At 62.6% G+C, this 17,594-nt stretch overlaps 3 protein-coding genes across 4 annotated transcripts in view; 1 reads left to right on the top strand and 2 right to left on the bottom strand.

Moving 5' to 3' along the window:
• The first annotated feature begins 75 nt into the window (after positions 1-75).
• LOC116240342 (RNA-binding protein 14-like) lies at positions 76-6,209 on the top strand. The gene is made up of 3 exons (XM_031610662.2): positions 76-511; positions 3,625-5,236; positions 5,594-6,209. Exons 1-3 carry the CDS (start codon positions 166-168, stop codon positions 5,799-5,801), a joined length of 2,166 nt encoding a protein of 721 aa, XP_031466522.1. The 5' UTR covers positions 76-165; the 3' UTR covers positions 5,802-6,209.
• A 1,953-nt stretch (positions 6,210-8,162) lies between these two features.
• LOC116240343 (RNA-binding protein 4-like) lies at positions 8,163-11,831 on the bottom strand. Its single transcript, XM_090129737.1, has 4 exons — positions 11,756-11,831; positions 10,953-11,372; positions 8,788-9,488; positions 8,163-8,300 (listed from the first exon to the last, which is right to left on the bottom strand). Exons 2-3 carry the CDS (start codon positions 11,362-11,364, stop codon positions 8,794-8,796), a joined length of 1,107 nt encoding a protein of 368 aa, XP_089985863.1. The 5' UTR covers positions 11,365-11,372; positions 11,756-11,831; the 3' UTR covers positions 8,163-8,300; positions 8,788-8,793.
• A 1,607-nt stretch (positions 11,832-13,438) lies between these two features.
• SPTBN2 (spectrin beta, non-erythrocytic 2) overlaps positions 13,439-17,594 on the bottom strand; it is a 65,245-nt gene continuing 61,089 nt past the window's right edge. For both annotated transcript variants that reach the window (XM_090129725.1, XM_090129726.1), the window contains 5 exons: positions 17,482-17,548; positions 17,151-17,365; positions 14,482-14,655; positions 13,840-13,882; positions 13,439-13,723 (listed from right to left, as the gene is read on the bottom strand). In XM_090129725.1, the coding sequence (XP_089985851.1) occupies positions 13,484-13,723; positions 13,840-13,882; positions 14,482-14,655; positions 17,151-17,365; positions 17,482-17,548 (739 nt within the window). In that variant the 3' untranslated portion in view covers positions 13,439-13,483. The remainder of the gene's footprint in view (positions 13,724-13,839; positions 13,883-14,481; positions 14,656-17,150; positions 17,366-17,481; positions 17,549-17,594) is intronic.

Raw genomic sequence — 17,594 nt, 5'->3', positions numbered from 1 at the left:
GCGGGCCGGTGAGCGGCGCGCATGCGCCTTGGGTCGCTGAGGCGGCGCGCGTGCGCAGCAAAGGGGCGGGAAGACGGCGCGCGTGCGCAGTGCGCGATCACCGGCCCCCTCCGCGCTGAGGAGGCGCCGCCATTTTGTGAGGCCGCCGCCACCGCCGCCAGCGCCATGCGTCCCGGCATCAAACTGTTCGTGGGCAATGTCCCCGAGGAAGCGACGGCGGAAGAACTGAGCGAGCTGTTTTCCGGGGTGGCCGGCCCGGTGCTCGGCATCGCCTTGATGAAACAGTTCGCTTTCGTTCACCTCCGGGACGAAGCGGCGGCGGCCCGCGCCATCACTCAGCTCAACGGCCATCAGCTGCACGGCCGCCGCATCGTGGTGGAGCCGTCCCGGCCCCGGCCCACCAACACCTGCAAGATTTTTGTCGGCAACGTCTCGGCCGCCTGCACCAGCGGCGAGCTGCGGTCGCTGTTCCAGCAATACGGCACCGTCGTGGAGTGCGATGTGGTCAAAGGTACCGGACCCGCCGCTCCGGGGCCGCCCGGCCCCCCCGGGGCCCTCAGAGCCCCTTATTGGGGGGGGGGGTGCGGCCTCCGCGATGTGGTGCCGCGTGCGGCCCTGAGGCGGGGCTGGGAGGGGGGAGGAGGGGGCGAGCTGCTCCGACGGGGAGGCTGGAAGGGCGTCAGTTCCGCGGGGAGCGGTAGAAGGGCGGCTTGCGCGCTCGTTGCTGCCATCGGTGCGCCTCGGTCTGCTGCAGGCCGGACGTGGAGCTGAGCTGCTCCGCTGTGGGCTGCGGTGGGTTGGAAGGCTGTAATTACCCACTGTTAATTGATACTAGATGATTTCCGTGCTCTTGGCCACCATTTATACACCTAAATCTGCTCCGATCTGGACGTGGAGTTGAGCTGCTCCGCTGTGGGCTGCAATGGGTTGGAAGGCTGTAATTATCTCCTATTAATTGATACGAGGTGATTTCCATGCTCTTTGCCACCATTTATGCACCTCCAATCTGGACATGGAGTTGAGCGGCTCCACTGTGGGCTGCAATGGGAGGTTGGAAGGCTGTAATTATCTCCTATTAATTGATACTAGATCATTTTCATGCTCTTCGCCACCATTTATACACCTCCGATCTGGATGTGGAGTTGAGCTGCTCCAGATGGGCTGCAATGGGTTGGACAGCTGTAATTACTCCCTATTAATTGATACTAGGTCATTTCCGTGCTCTTTGCCACCACTTATGCACCTAAATCTGCTCCAATCTGGACGTGGAGTTGAGCTGCTCCATGATGGGTTGCAATGGGAGGTTGGAAGGCTGTAATTAGCCATATTAAAGGGTATAAGGTGATTTCTCTGCTGTTTGCCACCATTTATACACCCAAATGGACTGCAGGGTGGGTATGGAGGGAGCTGCTCCCCCGTGAGCTACAGTGGGAGGCTGGAAGGGTATAATTACCCCCTATTAATTGATATAAGGTGATTTTCCTCCTCTTTGCCACGGTTTTATTTCTCTGCTCTTTGCCACCCTTTATACACCTAAATCTCCTCCAGTCTGGACATGGAGTGAGCTGCTCTCCCGTGAGCTGCAATGGGAGGTTGGACGGCTGTAATTACCCCCAATTAATTGGTACTAGGTGATTTCCATGCTCCTTGCCACCATTTGTACACCTACATGGACTCCAGTGTGGGTATGGAGGGAGCTGCTCCCCCGTGAGCTGCAATGGGAGACTGGAAGCCTATAATTACCCCCTATTAATTGATATAAGGTGATTTCCTCACTCTTTGCTATCATTTCTGTGCGTAAATGGACTCCAGTCTGGAGACAGAGTGCATTTGCACCCCCGTGAGCTGCAGAGGGATGCTGGACGTCTGTAATTGCCCTCGCTAATTGATACAAGGTGATTTCCTTGCTCTTTGCCACCATTCCTATACATAGACGGACTCCGAGCAGAGCGAGCTGCTCCACTGTGAGCTGCAGTGCAAGGCTGGAAGCCTCTAATTTCCCACTATTAGTTGGTATAAGGTGATTTTCCTACTCTTTGCCACAGTTTAATGCACTTGCTGTGCTTTTTGCCCCCATTCAGACACCTAAATCTGCTCCAGTGTGGACACGGAGCGAGCTTGCATCCCGATGAGGTGCAGTGAGAGGCTGGAAACCTATAATTCCCTCGTATTAATTGATAGAAGGTGGTTTCCTCACTCTTTGCTGCCATTTCTACACCTAAATCTGCTCCAGAGCAGTTGTGCAGGGTGCGCTGTAGGAGCTGCTCCCCCGTGAGCTGCAACGGGACGATGGAAGTCAATCATTTCCGTGCACTAATTGCTACAAGGTGCTTTCCTCCGCTCTTTGCCGCCATTCGTACGCCTCAATCCGATCTGGGTGTAAATGAGCTGCTCCTCCGTGAGCTGCAGTGGGAGGTTTGATGGCTGTGGTTGATTACTCTGTGTTAATTGATGTTCGGCGCTTTCCTTCCCTTTTTGCCGTGCTGTCAGGGGCTTTCTCCCTTTTTTTCCCCCATTTGTACACTTAAACCCATTCCAACGTGGACACGGAGCGAGCTGCTCCCCTACGAGCTGCAATGGGAGCTCTGAAGCCTCTGATTACCCGCTGTTAATTGGCGTAAGGCGCTTTCCTCCACTCTCTGCCATCACAGGAGCCCCCGTCCCCAGCGCAGACACAGAGGCTGCAGTGCAGGAGCTGCTCCCACAGCCGCAGCTGCACCGCCGAGTGGGGATGCATTTTGGGGGCTGCTGAGGGGGTCTATGCGGCAGAGGAAGGGGAGAGCGGGGAGCGCAGATTTGGGACAACTTCTGAACTTTTGGGGCTGTCGATGCCACCTCTGTGGGATCACGCGCTGCTTTGAGGCACTCATTGTGCAGGAAGGAGCGGGACGAGCTAATGAGCTAGCTAATGAGCGAGCTAATGAGCGTGGTCACCGCGTTGGTGCTCAGCGGCCCTTGGTTTGGGCTGCACGCGTTGGCCGCGCCGTCCCCGCCGCTCTCTGACTGTGTGCTGTTTGGCTCCTGGGCTCGGGGATGGCGCTGAGAAGCCCAGACCCGTCGTGGCGCGGGGTCAGAGCCCACCTCACCGCTCCCCCCCATCACCGCGTCCCTTCGCCCCGCTTCTAACTCCTGTCTGACGTCTCTGCTTCGTTAATGACTCTCGTTACTGCGCTGCTCGTTTGCTCAGCGTCTTCACACTGCGCCAGCCCTGCTCCCTCCTTGCTTGCACGGGGGGGAGGAGGGGCGCAGAGCACGGTGGTGTGTGAGGGCACGACAGGGCTGGGAGCATCACAGGGCGCACGGCCTGAGCTCCATCGTTTAACCTAACGATGTTAATGAACGGCCTCAAAGCTTTCTGTCTGAGCGGGAGCTCGGAGCTTCCCTGAGAGCCTGCAGTGCTGCCCCCGAGCTTTGGGGGCCTGGGGGGGTTTGTGAGCCTGGGATCTCGCAAAGGGGCACCGTGGGGGGGTCTGGAGCGCGGCTGGAGCTGAGGTCATGGGGCCGCCATCGTTCGTTACCGAGTGCGTAGGGTAGAGCCGGGCGGCGCGCCTCGTTAAGCCTTCAAGCCTGTAACGAAATGTCTTTTCTCCCCCACTGATAACCCTCTGTCTGCTGCTTTATCAGACTATGCATTTGTTCACATGGAGAACGAAGCAGATGCAAAAGTTGCCATCGAAAATCTTAATGGGAAGGAGGTGAAAGGAAGAAGAGTCAATGTGGAGCTCTCGACCAATGTGCAGAAAAAGGGAGCGGGTCTGGCCGTGCCGGCCGGCGTCGTGGTGGACAAGAACAAGCGGATAGGCCTGGAGTACAGGGAGAAGTTCCAGCCCAAGATTGAGGGCTTCGAGCAGCGCCGGCTCACGGACTCTGCCTTCCCCTCAGCCGCCGCCGGCTACGCTGCCACCTCCTCCTCCTCCCTGTACGATTACCAGCAGCGCTTCGGCACAGCCGCCAAGTACGACGGCTTCGACGCGCAGCCCCGGCCCTCGTCCCCCACCTACTTCGGCCGGGACCGCAGCCCTCTGCGGCGCTCCCCGAGCCGGGCCGGCTACTCGGCGGCCACGCTCCCGGTGACGGCGCAACCGGCCGCTTACCGTGCCCAGCCCTCAGCCTCACTGGGGGCTGCCTACCGCGCCCAGCCCTCAGCCTCTCTGGGCGTGGCCTACCGCCCGCAGCCCACCACCGGTCAGGCTGCTGCCTACCGCGCGCAGCCCTCGGCCTCGCTGGGCGCCGCGTACCGCTCGCAGGCCGCCGTCTCCCTGGGCGCCTCGCAGCCCGCCGCCGGCTCCCTCGCCTCCTATGGTGCCCAGCCCGCCGCTGCCTCGTATGGCGCGCAGCCCGCCGCCTCCCAGCTCTCCGGCTACGGCCTGCAGTCCTCGACCCTCGCCTCCTCCTATGGGGCGCAGGCTGCCTCCGGCTACTCCGCCGCCTATGGCGCCCAGGCTGCCGCCGCCGCCTATGGTGTGCAGGCCGCCGCCGGCCCTACCGCCTCCTACAGCGTGCAGTCGGTAGCCACGCACGTGGCCTCCTACGGCACGCAGCCCACCGGCTATGGTGTGCAGCCCGTTGACGGCCATGCCGCCTCCTACGGTGCTCAGCCTGGCACCGCACTCCCCGCCTCCTACGGTGCCCAGCCGGTGGCGGCTCACGCCAGCTCCTATGGCGCGCAGCCGGTAGCTGGTCACGCCACCGCCTATGGTGCCCAGCCAGTGGCCGGCCACTCGGCCTCCTACGGTGCCCAGCCAGTGGCCGCCGCGCTCTCGGCCTCCTATGGTGCCCAGCCGACCGCCGGCCACTCGGCGTCCTACGGCGCTCAGCCCGCCGCCAACCTGCCCGCCTCCTACGGCAGCCAGGCCGCCGCGCTGTCCGCCACCTACGGCGCACCGGCAGCCTCCTCGCTGGCCGCCTCCTACGGCAGCCAGGCCGCCGCCTCCTACAAGGCACAGGCTTCCGTCCCGCTGACGGCGGCCTACCGAGCCCAGGCCTCCAACTCGATGGCGGCCTCCTACCCGGCGCAGCAGGCCTCCTCCGCGTCGCTGGTGGCCGCCTACAGAGCCCAGCCGGGCAGCGCCTACGACGGGCCGAGCCAGCTGGGGCAGCAGGCTGCCTCCTACCTGGGCCTCTCGCAGGCCGCCGCCGCCGCCGTCGCACCACCCTACGAGCGCACCCGCCTCTCCCCGCCTCGCAGTGCCGGCTATGACGATCCGTACAAAAAATCCTCCGCTCTGGCAAAAAGGTATGGAGCCCGGCCGGCGGCTCGCGCGTAGCCCACCTGCGGCAGCGTCTTCTTCCCCTCCTCCCTCCCCTCGCTTCTCTGTGCTGGATACCGGGGGGCTTTCGGTGCCTGGGGACGGGCCAGCTGTCCGTCTGTCCATCTGCTGCGTCGCTCCATGCCGCGACAGCCGTCGGTGCCGGGTTGCGGCGGTGCCGTGCGCGACGCCACGGGCTCACGGTTCTCCCCCAGAACGGGGCGGGGGACGAGTTCGGCTTCGCTTGTTCACCGAGTGCTCCCCGGGTCCCCGCGCTGCGCCACAACCCAGGGTGCCCGCACCGCCGCTCCGCCTTCACACCACGTCTCTCTTCTCTCGCCCAGGTACAATTCAGACCGCCGTCTCTCTGAGCTCTCAGATTACCGCCGCTTAGCGGACTCCCCGCTCGCGTACCGCCGCTCACCAACAAAGTCCCCGATGGATTACCGCCGCCTGCCAGACGCGCACGCCGATTACGCCCGCTACTCGGGTGGCTACGGCGATTACCTGCCCGCGGCCCGCGTGCACTCGGGCTACCAGCGCCGCCTGTAGCGCGCCCCGAGCCGCCCCCCGGCTTGCGCCGGATCCCCCCTTCTCGCGGCCCCCTCCGAGGGCACGGACGGTTGTTTTTGGGTTGTTTATTTTTGTTTTTTAGCCACCTTTTCGTTGTTTTTGAGTTTTTAGAAGGTTTTTCATTCACGGTTTGAGCAGCTCCCGCGGTGTGCCGGGAGGAGCGTGGGCACGGCCTGCCTGTAGCGCCGCGTGTCGCGCTGTGGCTGTTGGCACTGCACAGCTTCGTTTGCAGCCCAAGCCATCAGTGCCGAACGCGGCCCCTCCGTTCCCCCCACACCTTCTTAGCGTTGCGTTCAATCCAGGCACGGCGTCGGACTCGACCATGCGGCGCCAAGTGACGTTTTGTACGACTGTAAATAAACCGCTGGGCTGTTCTCAGTTTAGAAACCCTCGTCTGCTGTTTTTCTTTCCCCGTTCAGGGCAGTTCTGACCCGACCCCTTCTTTTAGGCGATGGGGAAGAAGCGGTGTGCGCCAGGACGACTGTACGTTGGTACGGCAGTACGTGGTGGATGTACACCAACACGCCTCCGCCTGCTCCCTGCATGTTTGGGTTGCAGAAGCAGCTTTGGAGAGGAGATGGTGGATGTGGGACTGCCGGTGCTCTGTTCCTAATCCAAATACTTCTGCCTGCAGGTTTTCCCTTCAGCCAGCGTGTGTTTTTTCTCTGGGAATTCACTAAGTGAAATGTCATCTGTTCTTTGCAGACAGCGCTTTGGTTTTATCCAAGCAGCTCCTCAGTGTGACACGGAATCAGCTCGACTGCCCCGGGGTGAGCAGTGCCCGTCCCTACGGTGCGCTCACCGTGTCGCTGAGGCCGAGCGGGGCTCCTCCTCACTGCTGGAATTCAACTATAAAACCTTACAAAAGCATTTTTTGTCCCTTGTCTTCCCTGAGCTGCAGAACGCAGCGCGTCCTCTGCGGCTGTTCTCTGACACCATCACCACTTGCTTTGCTTTTATTGCAGGGTGAGGATGGCGGCTCGCATGTGAGTGAAGAAGTACAGCCTGAAAAACTACAGCCCTACTGGGCAAAAATACAGCCTGACAGAGCAACAGTATAGTCTGCTGGGGTAGAAAGACAGCCTGACAGGACAACCATGCAGCCAGTTGGAGTAGAAATACAGGCTTACAGGGCAGCAGTACAGCTGGTTGGGGTACGCTCAGCCCAGGTTGCTGTTGGGTGGGCGCAGTGGTTGCAGGAGCCTCACCCCCTGCCTGCCTCATTGGCGAGGATTCGTTAACCAGCACAGCACAGGAGGTAACGAGCACCCTAACAATTCTCCCCCTCGTTTTCCAGGCTGGTGGCAGCAAGAGGGTCCCGAGGAGCGGCAGGAACAGCTTTGAGGTAGAGCAGGAGGAGCGCAGCCACAGCCAGAGGTATGCTGGTAGGAATGAGCTGAGTGGCAGCGCTGGAAAAGAGGCCAAGGAAGTCATCGCTGTACCCAGGGAGGTGCTGGAAAGGAGATGTGAGAAGATCATAGGAGAGGCAGCTATAGCTGTAGGAGACAGCCAGGGGAGCAGGTGAGAGCTGCTGGGCAATGCCACGACCCCCAGAATTCGGGCTGGGGGATGAGGGGCTTCCCCAGAACAACAGGAGCACGGGGCCACAGGGTCAGGATGTAAAAGGCGGTGAGCCCAGACCTCTGCCCCAAACTGCGTTTAATTGCATTGAGTAATGGGCCGGCAAGGCCAAGGGGAAAGGCAGGGGGGTCTGTAGGGTCCTTAACGAGCCAGCCCCATTAATTAGCCTGGCATCAGGATGAGGGCGGTGTTAGAGTGGGGCTGTAAGGCGGAGCTGCTGCCTCGGCGGTCCCTTCGTTTGCAGCATGACGGTGGTGAGTGCAGGGGAAGGGGAAGCGCCCGCGCAGGAGACACAGGCCTGGGTTCGTTAAGAGGTTCGTTGAAAGAGTTTATTTGACTGGAAAGAGCGGTCGGAGGGAGGGAGGGAGGGAGGGGTGGGAGCTCAAGGCCGAGGCAGAGCCGCAGGTTGGGCTCCAGGCGTGACGCCGGGCTCGGCGCAGCGCAGTTGGGATCACTAAGTATCACAACGGTAAGACTGACCATCTTTAAAAAAACACGCACGTCCTTAAAAAAAAAATAAGAAAAAAAAACCCCAACAAACCAAAACCGAACCAAAAGAAGCTACAGCCCAGGCTGCAAGAGGGGGAACAGCAGCTCCACGCACGCCGCCAGGGGAACAGGGAAGCAAAGCTCGTGCTACGGCTACGCTCGCACTGAACCTGAGCCTAGACCAGCTAGGGGCTGGAGAGCGGCACGGGGAGGCGAGAAAGCAAATCCTGAAAGACTGAATGTAAAGTGGGGCCTGGGAAGGGGGATCAGCTACTTCTGACTACGCTACGAAGAAGCTCGTGCGTCCGTTAGGGACCGATTCGTTAGGTGAAACGGGTGTGCTTTGAAGCCCAGCACAGTCAGACGCGCACGGCACGGGAACCCGACGTCCAGCCGCAATTATCTTACCTGAAAGAGAAAAGCAGAGTTCAGGAACCCCGGCGGAGAGCTGGGGCTGTGCCGAGCCCTGCGGAAAAAGCCGGAGTCCAGCTGGAGTCCAGACATCAGCCGAGCTGTCGGCAGCGGGGCGCCGCTCGGTTGTGACTCGTCAGTCGGACCAGGCTCGGCATGGTGTTGGCGTGAGTGGAATGGGAGAGGAGCCTCCCCTCGCACCACGCCGGGGAGGCAGGGCCCGCTCCCGGCACCGGGAGGACCGCTCAACACCGAGATGCCGACGCTCATCTCACCACGCTCGCTGTGCGAATGCCAGCCGGGCTCTGGTGGAGCCGGCGTCCGGGCTTTAACGCCCACAAAAGGCCCCGAGCCGGGTCCTGGCGCTCGGCCCCAACCTGTGCACCCCCTGCTCTGGGAACGAGGCGGAATCAGCCCCGCTGCCGGGGGAACCCCGCGCAACCCCAGCGCACCACCGGTGGTCTGCAGCTCCACACACGCTCACCTCGGCTCAAAAGGCAGAGTACCGCGCCCTGTCCGCGTACGGGTCGCGCCCGAACCGCTGCATGTCGTAGAGCGAAGCCCGAGCGACCGACGAGACCGGCGACAGCTGACTACGATCGTACGTGTACGCTTCTCCGACGGTGGTGGCCGCGGCTGCCGTGCGGCGCAGGGGGCTTCTATCCCGGGTGTAATAGGTGGAGGAGGCCGCCGCCGCTGCCGCCGTGGCTGCAGCCGCCACCGCGGCCGCCGCTACGCCCGGGGTGGGCAGCAGAGCTCTATCGTAGGGGTCTAAGGTGGTGGGGATGCGGCTGGCCATGGCCGTGGTGGCCGCCATGGCCGTGGACTGGACCTGGGAGTACTGGGCGTACTGGGAGTACTGGGCCATGGTCTGCTCTGCGTAGGCGTCGTACGCAGAGGCCGTCGCATAGGACCTGACGCGGTAGCGCTTGTAGTAGTCGGCCATCCCGCCGTACGCGTCATCGTAATACATGGTCTCCCCATAGCCCGCGGTGTAGGGAGTGCGCACGGCTCCGTACTGCTCGTTATAGGCCTCGGTAAAGTCAGCCACTTGCCCCGGGCGATCTACCGGACACTCTTTAGACCAGTGCCCTTCCTTCCCGCACCGGTAGCAGCCGCTCTTGTCTCCCATCCCGGGCGCGGTCCTGAGCCGACTGGTGGACAACTGCACGCGCATCCGCTTGCCTTGAAGAAACAGACGCAAAAGGGAGGCTATAATTGAGGCCACACCAAGAGGTTCGTTAGAAAAACATGCACAGTAAAGCAGACATCGGGACACGACTGGACAGATCCCCACCGGAACAGCGCTGGGAATCGCAGAGTCCCCGACCTCCTGCATCCACCCTGCTGCGTTCGGCGCCGAGCCACGCGCCGACTTACCAGCACGGTGCCGGCGACACCGAGCACTTGGTGGCTCTGAGACACATCCCGCCTGTCCTGGAGGGACTCGCAGCTGAACCCATGGCCTCCAAAGCCGCAGAAAAGCAGTGTTCTGCCCCAAACCAGCGTGCTGACCCGTTGGCAGCAAGCTCACCGCCACGGCAAAGTCAGCACGGTGCACTGAGAGCCACCCAGCGATGCCGCCCAACGGGGCCGCGCACGAGCGGGTCCTGCCGCGTCACACGGTGGCACCCAGGGGACGAGAGCCCTTCGGGAGGGGACACGGCCCCAGCTGTGTGCCGGGGAGAGTCTGACGCCGGATCCTGCACAGACCGCGCCGCTTTGGAGAGGAGTTTCAGCATGGGGATGAGCAGAGGGACCGAGTGCGAGGGAGAGCAGCGCTGGGGACACCAGGGATTGGGTGGTGAGGAGCGGTGAAGAGCATCGGGGATGCCCAAAATGGAGAGGATGGGTCACGGAGAAGAACAGCTCTGGGGACACCCAAAATCGGGCGCCAGGTGGGGAAGGAGAGCTTTGAGGAAACCCCCAAGACGGGTGATGACTTGTGGTGAAGAAGAGCACTGGGGACGCCCCGCAATTGGACAACGGGCTGCGGTGAGGTAGAGCTGTGCTGACAGCCGACGTGGGCAGGCAGGCGGTGGCAAAGAGGCGCGTTGGGGGCAGCCCAACTGGAAGCACCGGGGTCACCAACGCCCCAACCGGGGATTGGTAACACCGCGACAAGATGGTGGCATTTTGGGATGACGCAACAGACGCGTCCCCAGCGACCCAACGGGCGCTGGCACAGCCCCATGGAGATGCGCTCACTTTCGGTGCGGAGGAAACGGCTCCGCTCATCCACTCGGCAAGCTGTGGGGCTGGCGTGAGCCCCACTGCCACGCTGGGTCCTTCAGATGGATCCCCCAACCTACCCAAGACCCCGGAGCCTAACCCTCCGTGAGCGGGACCGCCGTGAGGACGAGCTTGGAGGACACACCAAAGGGACGAAGGGAAGTGCCGGCGTCACCAACACCCCGACTGGGGGTCGGCAACACCGCGACAAGATGGCGGCATCTCGGGATGACGCAACGGACCCCAGCGACCCAACGTGGCTCAGACGGGGAAGAGCTGGCTGTCCCCACGGAGCGTTCTCCCCGCGAGCTGCGGGGCCGGCTCCGGCCTCACCAAAAAGAGCCGTACGGCACCGCCGGGCCGCGGCTGACCTCCATCTCCCCATCGCCATCCCGTCCCCGTGCCACGCGGTGTCACCTTGGAACTCGGTGTTGTCCAGCCCTCGGATGGCCTCCACCGCGTCCTCCGCCCGCTCCATGTGCACGAAGGCGTAGTCCTTGACGATGTCGCACTCGATGACGGGGCCGTACTCCTCGAACTTGGCGCGCAGCTCCAGGTTGGTGCAGGTGGGGCTGATGTTGCCCACGTGCAGCTTGGTGGAGGCCTTGCTCTTGTTCTTGCTGGCCTCCACGTTGATGCAGACGCCGTGCAGCTTGTGGTGGTGCAGGTTGCGGATGGCGTCCTCGGCCGCCGTCTTGTCCTCGATGTGCACGAAGCCGTAGTTCTTGATGATGTCGCACTCCAGCACCTTGCCGTACTGCTCGAACAGCGAGCGGATCTCCTGCTCCGTCGCCTCCCGCGGCAGGTTCCCGATGAACAGCTTCACCATCTTCAGGCCTGCGGTGGGGCCGGGGGTGGGTGGGGGCTCTCGCCGCCCCTCCGTCCCCCCGCCCATCCCCCTCCCCCAGCCCCTCTCTGCCCCCCTGCAGACCTACAGACCCCCGCATCCCGCCCCACGGCCCTCGCTCTGCCCCAGCCCTCTCCCCCCCAGCTCCTCTCCTCCCCCCCAGCTCCTCTCCTCCCCACCGCTCGCCCCGTACCCGACCCCTCCGCCCTCCCCCCCCTCTGCCGACCCCCTCAGCCGTCGTCCCCCCCCCCCACCCCCTCCGCCCCCCCCCCCATTCCCTGACCCACATCTCCCTCCTCCGGCCCCCCCACCTCCCCCCTTCCTCCCCCCGTCCCGTTCCCGGTCGCCCCTCCCGGTGCGGCCCCGCCCCCACCTGCGCCCTCCGCCGCTCTCTCCTCGCAAAATGGCGGCGGCGCTGCTCGGCCACTCGGGCCCCGCCCTTCGGTCCCCATTGGTTGTCTGGGTTGTCCGTCAAAAGCGGCACCGCCCCCTGGGGCGCGCTGGCCCCGCCCTTGTCTCCCTCGCAGCCAATCAGGGGAAGAGGTGGAGCGCGCGGAGCGGCCTATTGATGGTGAATGGGAGGATCCGGAGCGGCCCATTGGTGGTGAATGGGGGATCCGGAGCGGCCCATTGATGGTGAATGGGGGATCCGGAGCGGCCCATTGATGGTGAATGGGAGGATCCGGAGCGGCCCATTGGTGGTGAATGGGGGATCCGGAGCGGCCCATTCATGCTTAATGGGGGATCCGGAGTCTGCCGTTCACTGGGGGATCTGGCGGCCCATTCACAGTCCCGTCCCGTTTCTCTCCCGTCCCGTCCCTTCCAATCCCATCCTGTACCATTGCATCCCATCCCGCCCCATCCCATCCCATCCCATCCCATCTCATCCCATCCCATTTCTCTCCCATCCCATCCCATCCCATTTCTCTCCCATCCCATCCCATCCCATCCCATCCCATCCCGTTTCTCTCCCATCCCATCCCATCCTGTCCCATCCCATCTCCATTTCTGTCCCCATCTCCACCCTTATCTCCATCCCATTCCTGTCCCATTCCTGTCCCATCCATCTCCATCCCAACCCCCATCCCACGCCATCTACATCTCATCCCATCTCCGTGCCGTCCCTTCCCCCATCTCTTTCCCTCTCCCATCCCCTTCCCAGCCCCACCACCTTCCCTCTCTCATCCTCTGGAACAGAGATTCCATCTCATCCCCCTCCTACCCCATTCCTTCTCTCTTACATCTCCATCTCCATCCGTCTCCATTTCTGTCCTATTCCATCTCCGTCCCTGTCCCATCCCACCCATATCCTCCTCTCCACTCCTGCCCCATCTCTATCCCTGTTCTCATTTCCATCCCATTCCTGTCCCCATCCTGTTCCTGTCCTATCCCGTTCCTATCCTATTTCCATCCCTGTCCCTTTTCCATTCCCGTCCCCATCCCATCCCTGTCCCCATCCCATTTCTGTCCCTCATCCCATCCCTGTCCTCTCCCCATCCCCATCCCATCCCCATCCCATCTTCTCCCTGTCTCCATCCCTGTTCTATCCCTGTCCCCATCCAATTCCAACCCCATCCCATTCCTGTCCCCATCCCATCCCTATCCCTATCCCTATCCCTATCCCTATCCCTATCCCTATCCCTATCCCTATCCCTATCCCTATCCCTATCCCTATCCCTATCCCTATCCCTATCCCTATCCCTATCCCTATCCCTGTCCCTGTCCCTATCCCTATCCCTGTCCCCATCCCATTCCCATCCCCCTCCCTCCCCATCCCCATCCCATTGCATCCCATCCCAGTCTCCATCCCTGTCCCCATCCCCTCCCCTCCCCTCCCCTCCCCTCCCAATCTCCCCCCCAGTCACACTCCATCCGCTCTCTGCAGCCGCTTTATTTGGGGTTCAGCACAGCACTGTGGGCCGCAGGGACATCACAGGGACCCCCGGCACGGGGCAGGAAGGCACAGCGGCTCTGGGGGGGCCGGGGGGGGGACACGACCCCGCACCGCCCCGGCCGAGTCCCTCCGTCAGCTCTGCGGGACCCCTGGCTTTTATTAAATGACCCCCCCTCATTTTCTGTGCCCCCCCCGCCCCCCCCTCCCCTATTTGTTCTTCTTGAAGAAGCTGAATCTCTTCTCCCTCTCCTTCTCCTTCCCTTCGCGGGCTCGCAGCGGGGGGGGCCCTTCGCCGTGGGGGGGGGGCACGGGGGGCATGCTCATGGCTCTGGTCATCCCTTTGCCCCCCCCCGGCACCGATCCCACCGCCGGCTGTCCTTCTCGTGGCCCCCCCGGCGCCAGAGCGGCTGCTGCGTGGATGACGCGGAGCCACGCGCCCATCTCTGCCTGTGGGGGGGGGCAAAAGGGGAGGGGGGGGCACGTCAGAGCCCTCCGTGGGGTGCTCGTGTTCGCCCCCCCCCACCCCCCCCCAAAAAAAAAATGCCCCCATCTTCTGCTCTCACCTCATCCTTAGCCTGGAAGAGGTACTCCTTGCCGTCGCTCAGCCTGCGGGGAGGGATGGGGAGTGGGACCCCCCCGCAAAGCCCTGTGCCCCCCCCCTCCACCCCCCCAGATCCCCCAGTTCCCCCCAGCAGGGTGGGGACCGGGCTCAGCAGGGGCCCCCCAGCCCCCCCCGTACACTGCAGCAATGCAGGAATGAGGCTCAGACCCCCCAGCAATGCAGGAACGGGACTCAGCAGTTGCCCCCCACCCTATGTGACCCCCCCAGACCCCAGCAATGCAGGAACAGAACTCAGCAGTTGCCCCCCATCCTATGTGACCCCCCCAGCAATGCAGGAACAGGGCTCAGCAGTTGCCCCCCCATTTAACACCCCCAGCCCCCCCAGCAATGCAGGAACGGGACTCAGCAGTTGCCCCCCACCCTATGTGACCCCCCCCAGACCCCCCAGCAATGCAGGAATGGGTCTCAACTTCTGCCCCCCCCACTATGTGACCCCCCCAGACCCCAGCAATGCAGGAATGGGACTCACCAGTTGCCCCCCACCCTATGTGACCCCCCCAGACCCCCAGCAATGCAGGAACGGGACTCAGCCTCTGCCCCCCCCCCCCACAACCCCCCCCCGGTGCCCCCCCCCGCCCCGTACCCCAGTTTGAAGACGTGTTTGCGCTTCTTGTAGTCGGTGGCGGGGTGGCAGTGGGCGCCGCGCAGGCAGGCGGGGGGCTCCCCGTGGTAGGGGGCTCCGTGGCTGGCGCTCTTGGCGTCCTTGTAGACGCTCAGCTGGCCCCCCCGCAGCACGCAGTACACGCTCTGCCACGACCTGGGGGGGGGGAGAGATTTGGGGGGGGGGTTTGGAGGGGGATAGGGGGATTCGGGGGGGAGATTGGGGGATTTGGGGGTGAATATGGGGGGGGTTGGGGGGGATTTGGGGGGAGACAGGGGGATTTGGGGGGGGAGATAGGGGGATTTGGGGGGGGATTTGGGGGGAATTTTGGGGATATAGGGGGATTTGGGGGGGACATAGGGGGATTTGGGGGGGAGATAGGGGGTTTTGGGTGAATATAGGGGGATTTGGGAGGAATTTGGGGGGGAGATAGGGGGTTTGGGGGTGAATATAGAGGGATTTGGGGGGAGATGGGGATTTGGGAGGGGATTTTGGGGGTATAGGGGGATTTGGGGGTGAATATGGGGGGGTTGGGGGGGATTTGGGGGATATAGGGGGATTTGGGAGGAGATTTTGGGGGTATGGGGGGATTTGGGGGGGAATATGGGGGGATTTGGGGGGAATTTTGGGGATATAGGGGGATTTGGGGGGGACATAGGGGGATTTGGGGGGAGATAGGGGGTTTGGGGGTGAATATAGGGGGATTTGGTGGGAATTTGGGGGATATAGGGGGATTTGGGCGGAGACAGGGGGATTTGGGGGGGAGATAGGGGGATTTGGGGGTGAATATGGGGGGATTTGGGGGGAATTTTGGGGATATAGGGGGATTTGGGGGGGACATAGGGGGATTTGGGGGGGAGATAGGGGGTTTTGGGTGAATATAGGGGGATTTGGGGGGAGATAGGGGGTTTGGGGGTGAATATAGGGGGATTTAGGAGGAATTTTGGGGATATAGGGGGATTTGGGGGGGAGATAGGGGGTTTGGGGGTGAATATAGGGGGATTTGGTGGGAATTTAGGGGGGAGATAGGGGGTTTGGGGGTGAATATAGAGGGATTTGGGGGGAGATAGGGGGATTTGGGAGGGAATTTTGGGGGTATAGGGGGATTTGGGGGTGAATATGGGGGGATTTGGGGATATAGGGGGATTGGGGGGGGAGATAGGGGGTTTGGGGGTGAATATAGAGGGATTTGGGGGGAGACAGAGGGATTTGGGGGGAATTTTGGGGATATAGGGGGATTTGGGGAGGAGACAGGGGGATTTGGGGGGGAGATAGGGGGTTTGGGGGGGAGAAAGGGGGTTTCGGGTGAATATAGGGGGATTTGGGAGGTATTTTGGGGATATAGGGGGATTTGGGGGGAGACGGGGATTTGGGGGGGGAGATAGGGGGTTTGGGGGGGAATTTTGGGGGTATAGGGGGATTTGGGGGTGAATATGAGGGGGGTTTGGGGGGGGATTTGGGGGATATAGGGGGATTTGGGAGGAGATTTTGGGGGTATAGGGGGATTTGGGGGGAATATGGGGGGATTTGGGGGGAATTTTGGGGATATAGGGGGATTTGGGGGGAGACAGGGGGATTTGGGGGGGAGAAAGGGGGATTTGGGGGGGAGATAGGGGGATTTGGGGGTGAATATAGAGGGATTTGGGTGGAGATAGGGGGATTTGGGAGGGGATTTTGGGGGTATAGGGGGATTTGGGGGTGAATATGAGGGGATTTGGGGGCAATTTTGGGGATATAGGGGGATTTGGGGAGGAGACAGGGGGATTTGGGGGGGAGATAGGGGGTTTGGGTGAATATAGGGGGATTTGGGGGGAATTTGGGGGATATAGGGGGATTTGGGGGGAGACAGGGGGATTTGGGAGGGGATTTTGGGGGTATAGGGGGATTTGGGGGGGAATATGGGGGGGGTTGGGGGGAATTTTGGGGATATAGGGGGATTTGGAGGTGAATATGGGAGATTTGGTGGGGAGATAGGGGGATTTGGGGGGAATATGGGGGGATTTGGGGGGAGATTTGGGGGGTATAGGGGGATTTGGGGGTGAATATGGGGGGGGTTGGGGGGAGATTTGGGGGGGAAATAGGGGGTTTGGGGGGGAGATAGGGGGATTTGGGGAGGGATTTGGGGGGTATAGGGGGATTTGGGGGTGAATATGGGGGGATTTGGGGATATAGGGGGATTGGGGGGGGAGATAGGTTGGGTTTGGGGGAGAATACACAGGAATTTTGGGGATATAGAGGGAGTTTGGAGGTAAATATGGGGGGTTTTGGGGGGGATTTGGAGGAGATAGGGGGATTTGGGAGGGGATTTGGGGGAGATGTGGGGATTTGGGGAGGATATGGGGGGATTTGGGGGGGAGATCGGACGCAGGCGTGCCGTGTGGGGGCGGGGCCAAAGATCCGGGTGTAGCAAAGGGGGCGGGGCTTATGGGGGCGTGTCCGCTTGGGGGGGCGGGGCTTATGGAGGCTGTACCCGGATGGGGGCGGGGCTTATGGGAGTGTACCCGGATGGGGGCGGGGCTTATGGGGGCGTGTCCGGTTGGGGGGCGGGGCTTATGGGGGTGTGTCCGGGTGGGGGCGGGGCTTATGGGGTGTGTCCGGATGGGGGCGGGGCTTATGGGGGGTGTGTCCGGATGGGGGCGGGGTTTCCTCACCGGTTCGGGGCCTTCTTGCCCTGCGCCTCCATCTCGTGCTTCCGGCACAGCCCCCCCTCCAGGCTCTCGGGGGCCGGGGGGGGGCGGGGGGGCAGCGTGGCCGCATGGGAGGGGTCGGCAGCTGGGACCCCCCCTCGGGGGCGGCCTCGTGGTGACCCCCCCGGGCTGGGAGCTTTCTCCTGCGCCCCATTGGTCAGCGCCGGCCCCGATGGCGCCTGTGGGGGGGGGGGGGGGGAAATGGGGGGGGGGTCACATCTGTGGGTTCCCTGCGGGGGGTGGGGGATGTATGGGCGTGGGGGGGGGGGGCGATAATTTGGGGGGGGGGCTGTACCTGCGGCGCTGTGCTGTCCGGGCAGATGCCATTGACTGCCATGGGGCGGCTCTGCAGGGCCGGGGTCCTGGGGGGGGTAGGGGGGGGGGGCAGTGGGTTGGCACCCCCCCCCC

Source organism: Phasianus colchicus, chromosome 37 (genome assembly GCF_987193195.1).
Source record: "Phasianus colchicus chromosome 37, bPhaCol1.hap1.1, whole genome shotgun sequence".
NCBI lineage: Eukaryota > Metazoa > Chordata > Aves > Galliformes > Phasianidae > Phasianus > Phasianus colchicus.
This window is presented reverse-complemented; position numbering and strand designations above follow the sequence as displayed.

Bases quoted from the DNA above. Each gene is read 5' to 3' on its own strand.
- LOC116240343 (XM_090129737.1), bottom strand. From the start codon at position 11,364: ATGGTGAAGCTGTTCATCGGGAACCTGCCGCGGGAGGCGACGGAGCAG. The intron at 9,489-10,952 runs GTGACACCGCGT...TGTTTCTTCAAG, and splicing joins GGACAACACCGAGTTCCAAG to GCAAGCGGATGCGCGTGCAG.
- LOC116240342 (XM_031610662.2), top strand. From the start codon at position 166: ATGCGTCCCGGCATCAAACTGTTCGTGGGCAATGTCCCCGAGGAAGCG. The intron at 512-3,624 runs GTACCGGACCCG...CTGCTTTATCAG, and splicing joins GGAGTGCGATGTGGTCAAAG to ACTATGCATTTGTTCACATG. The intron at 5,237-5,593 runs GTATGGAGCCCG...TCTCTCGCCCAG, and splicing joins TCCTCCGCTCTGGCAAAAAG to GTACAATTCAGACCGCCGTC.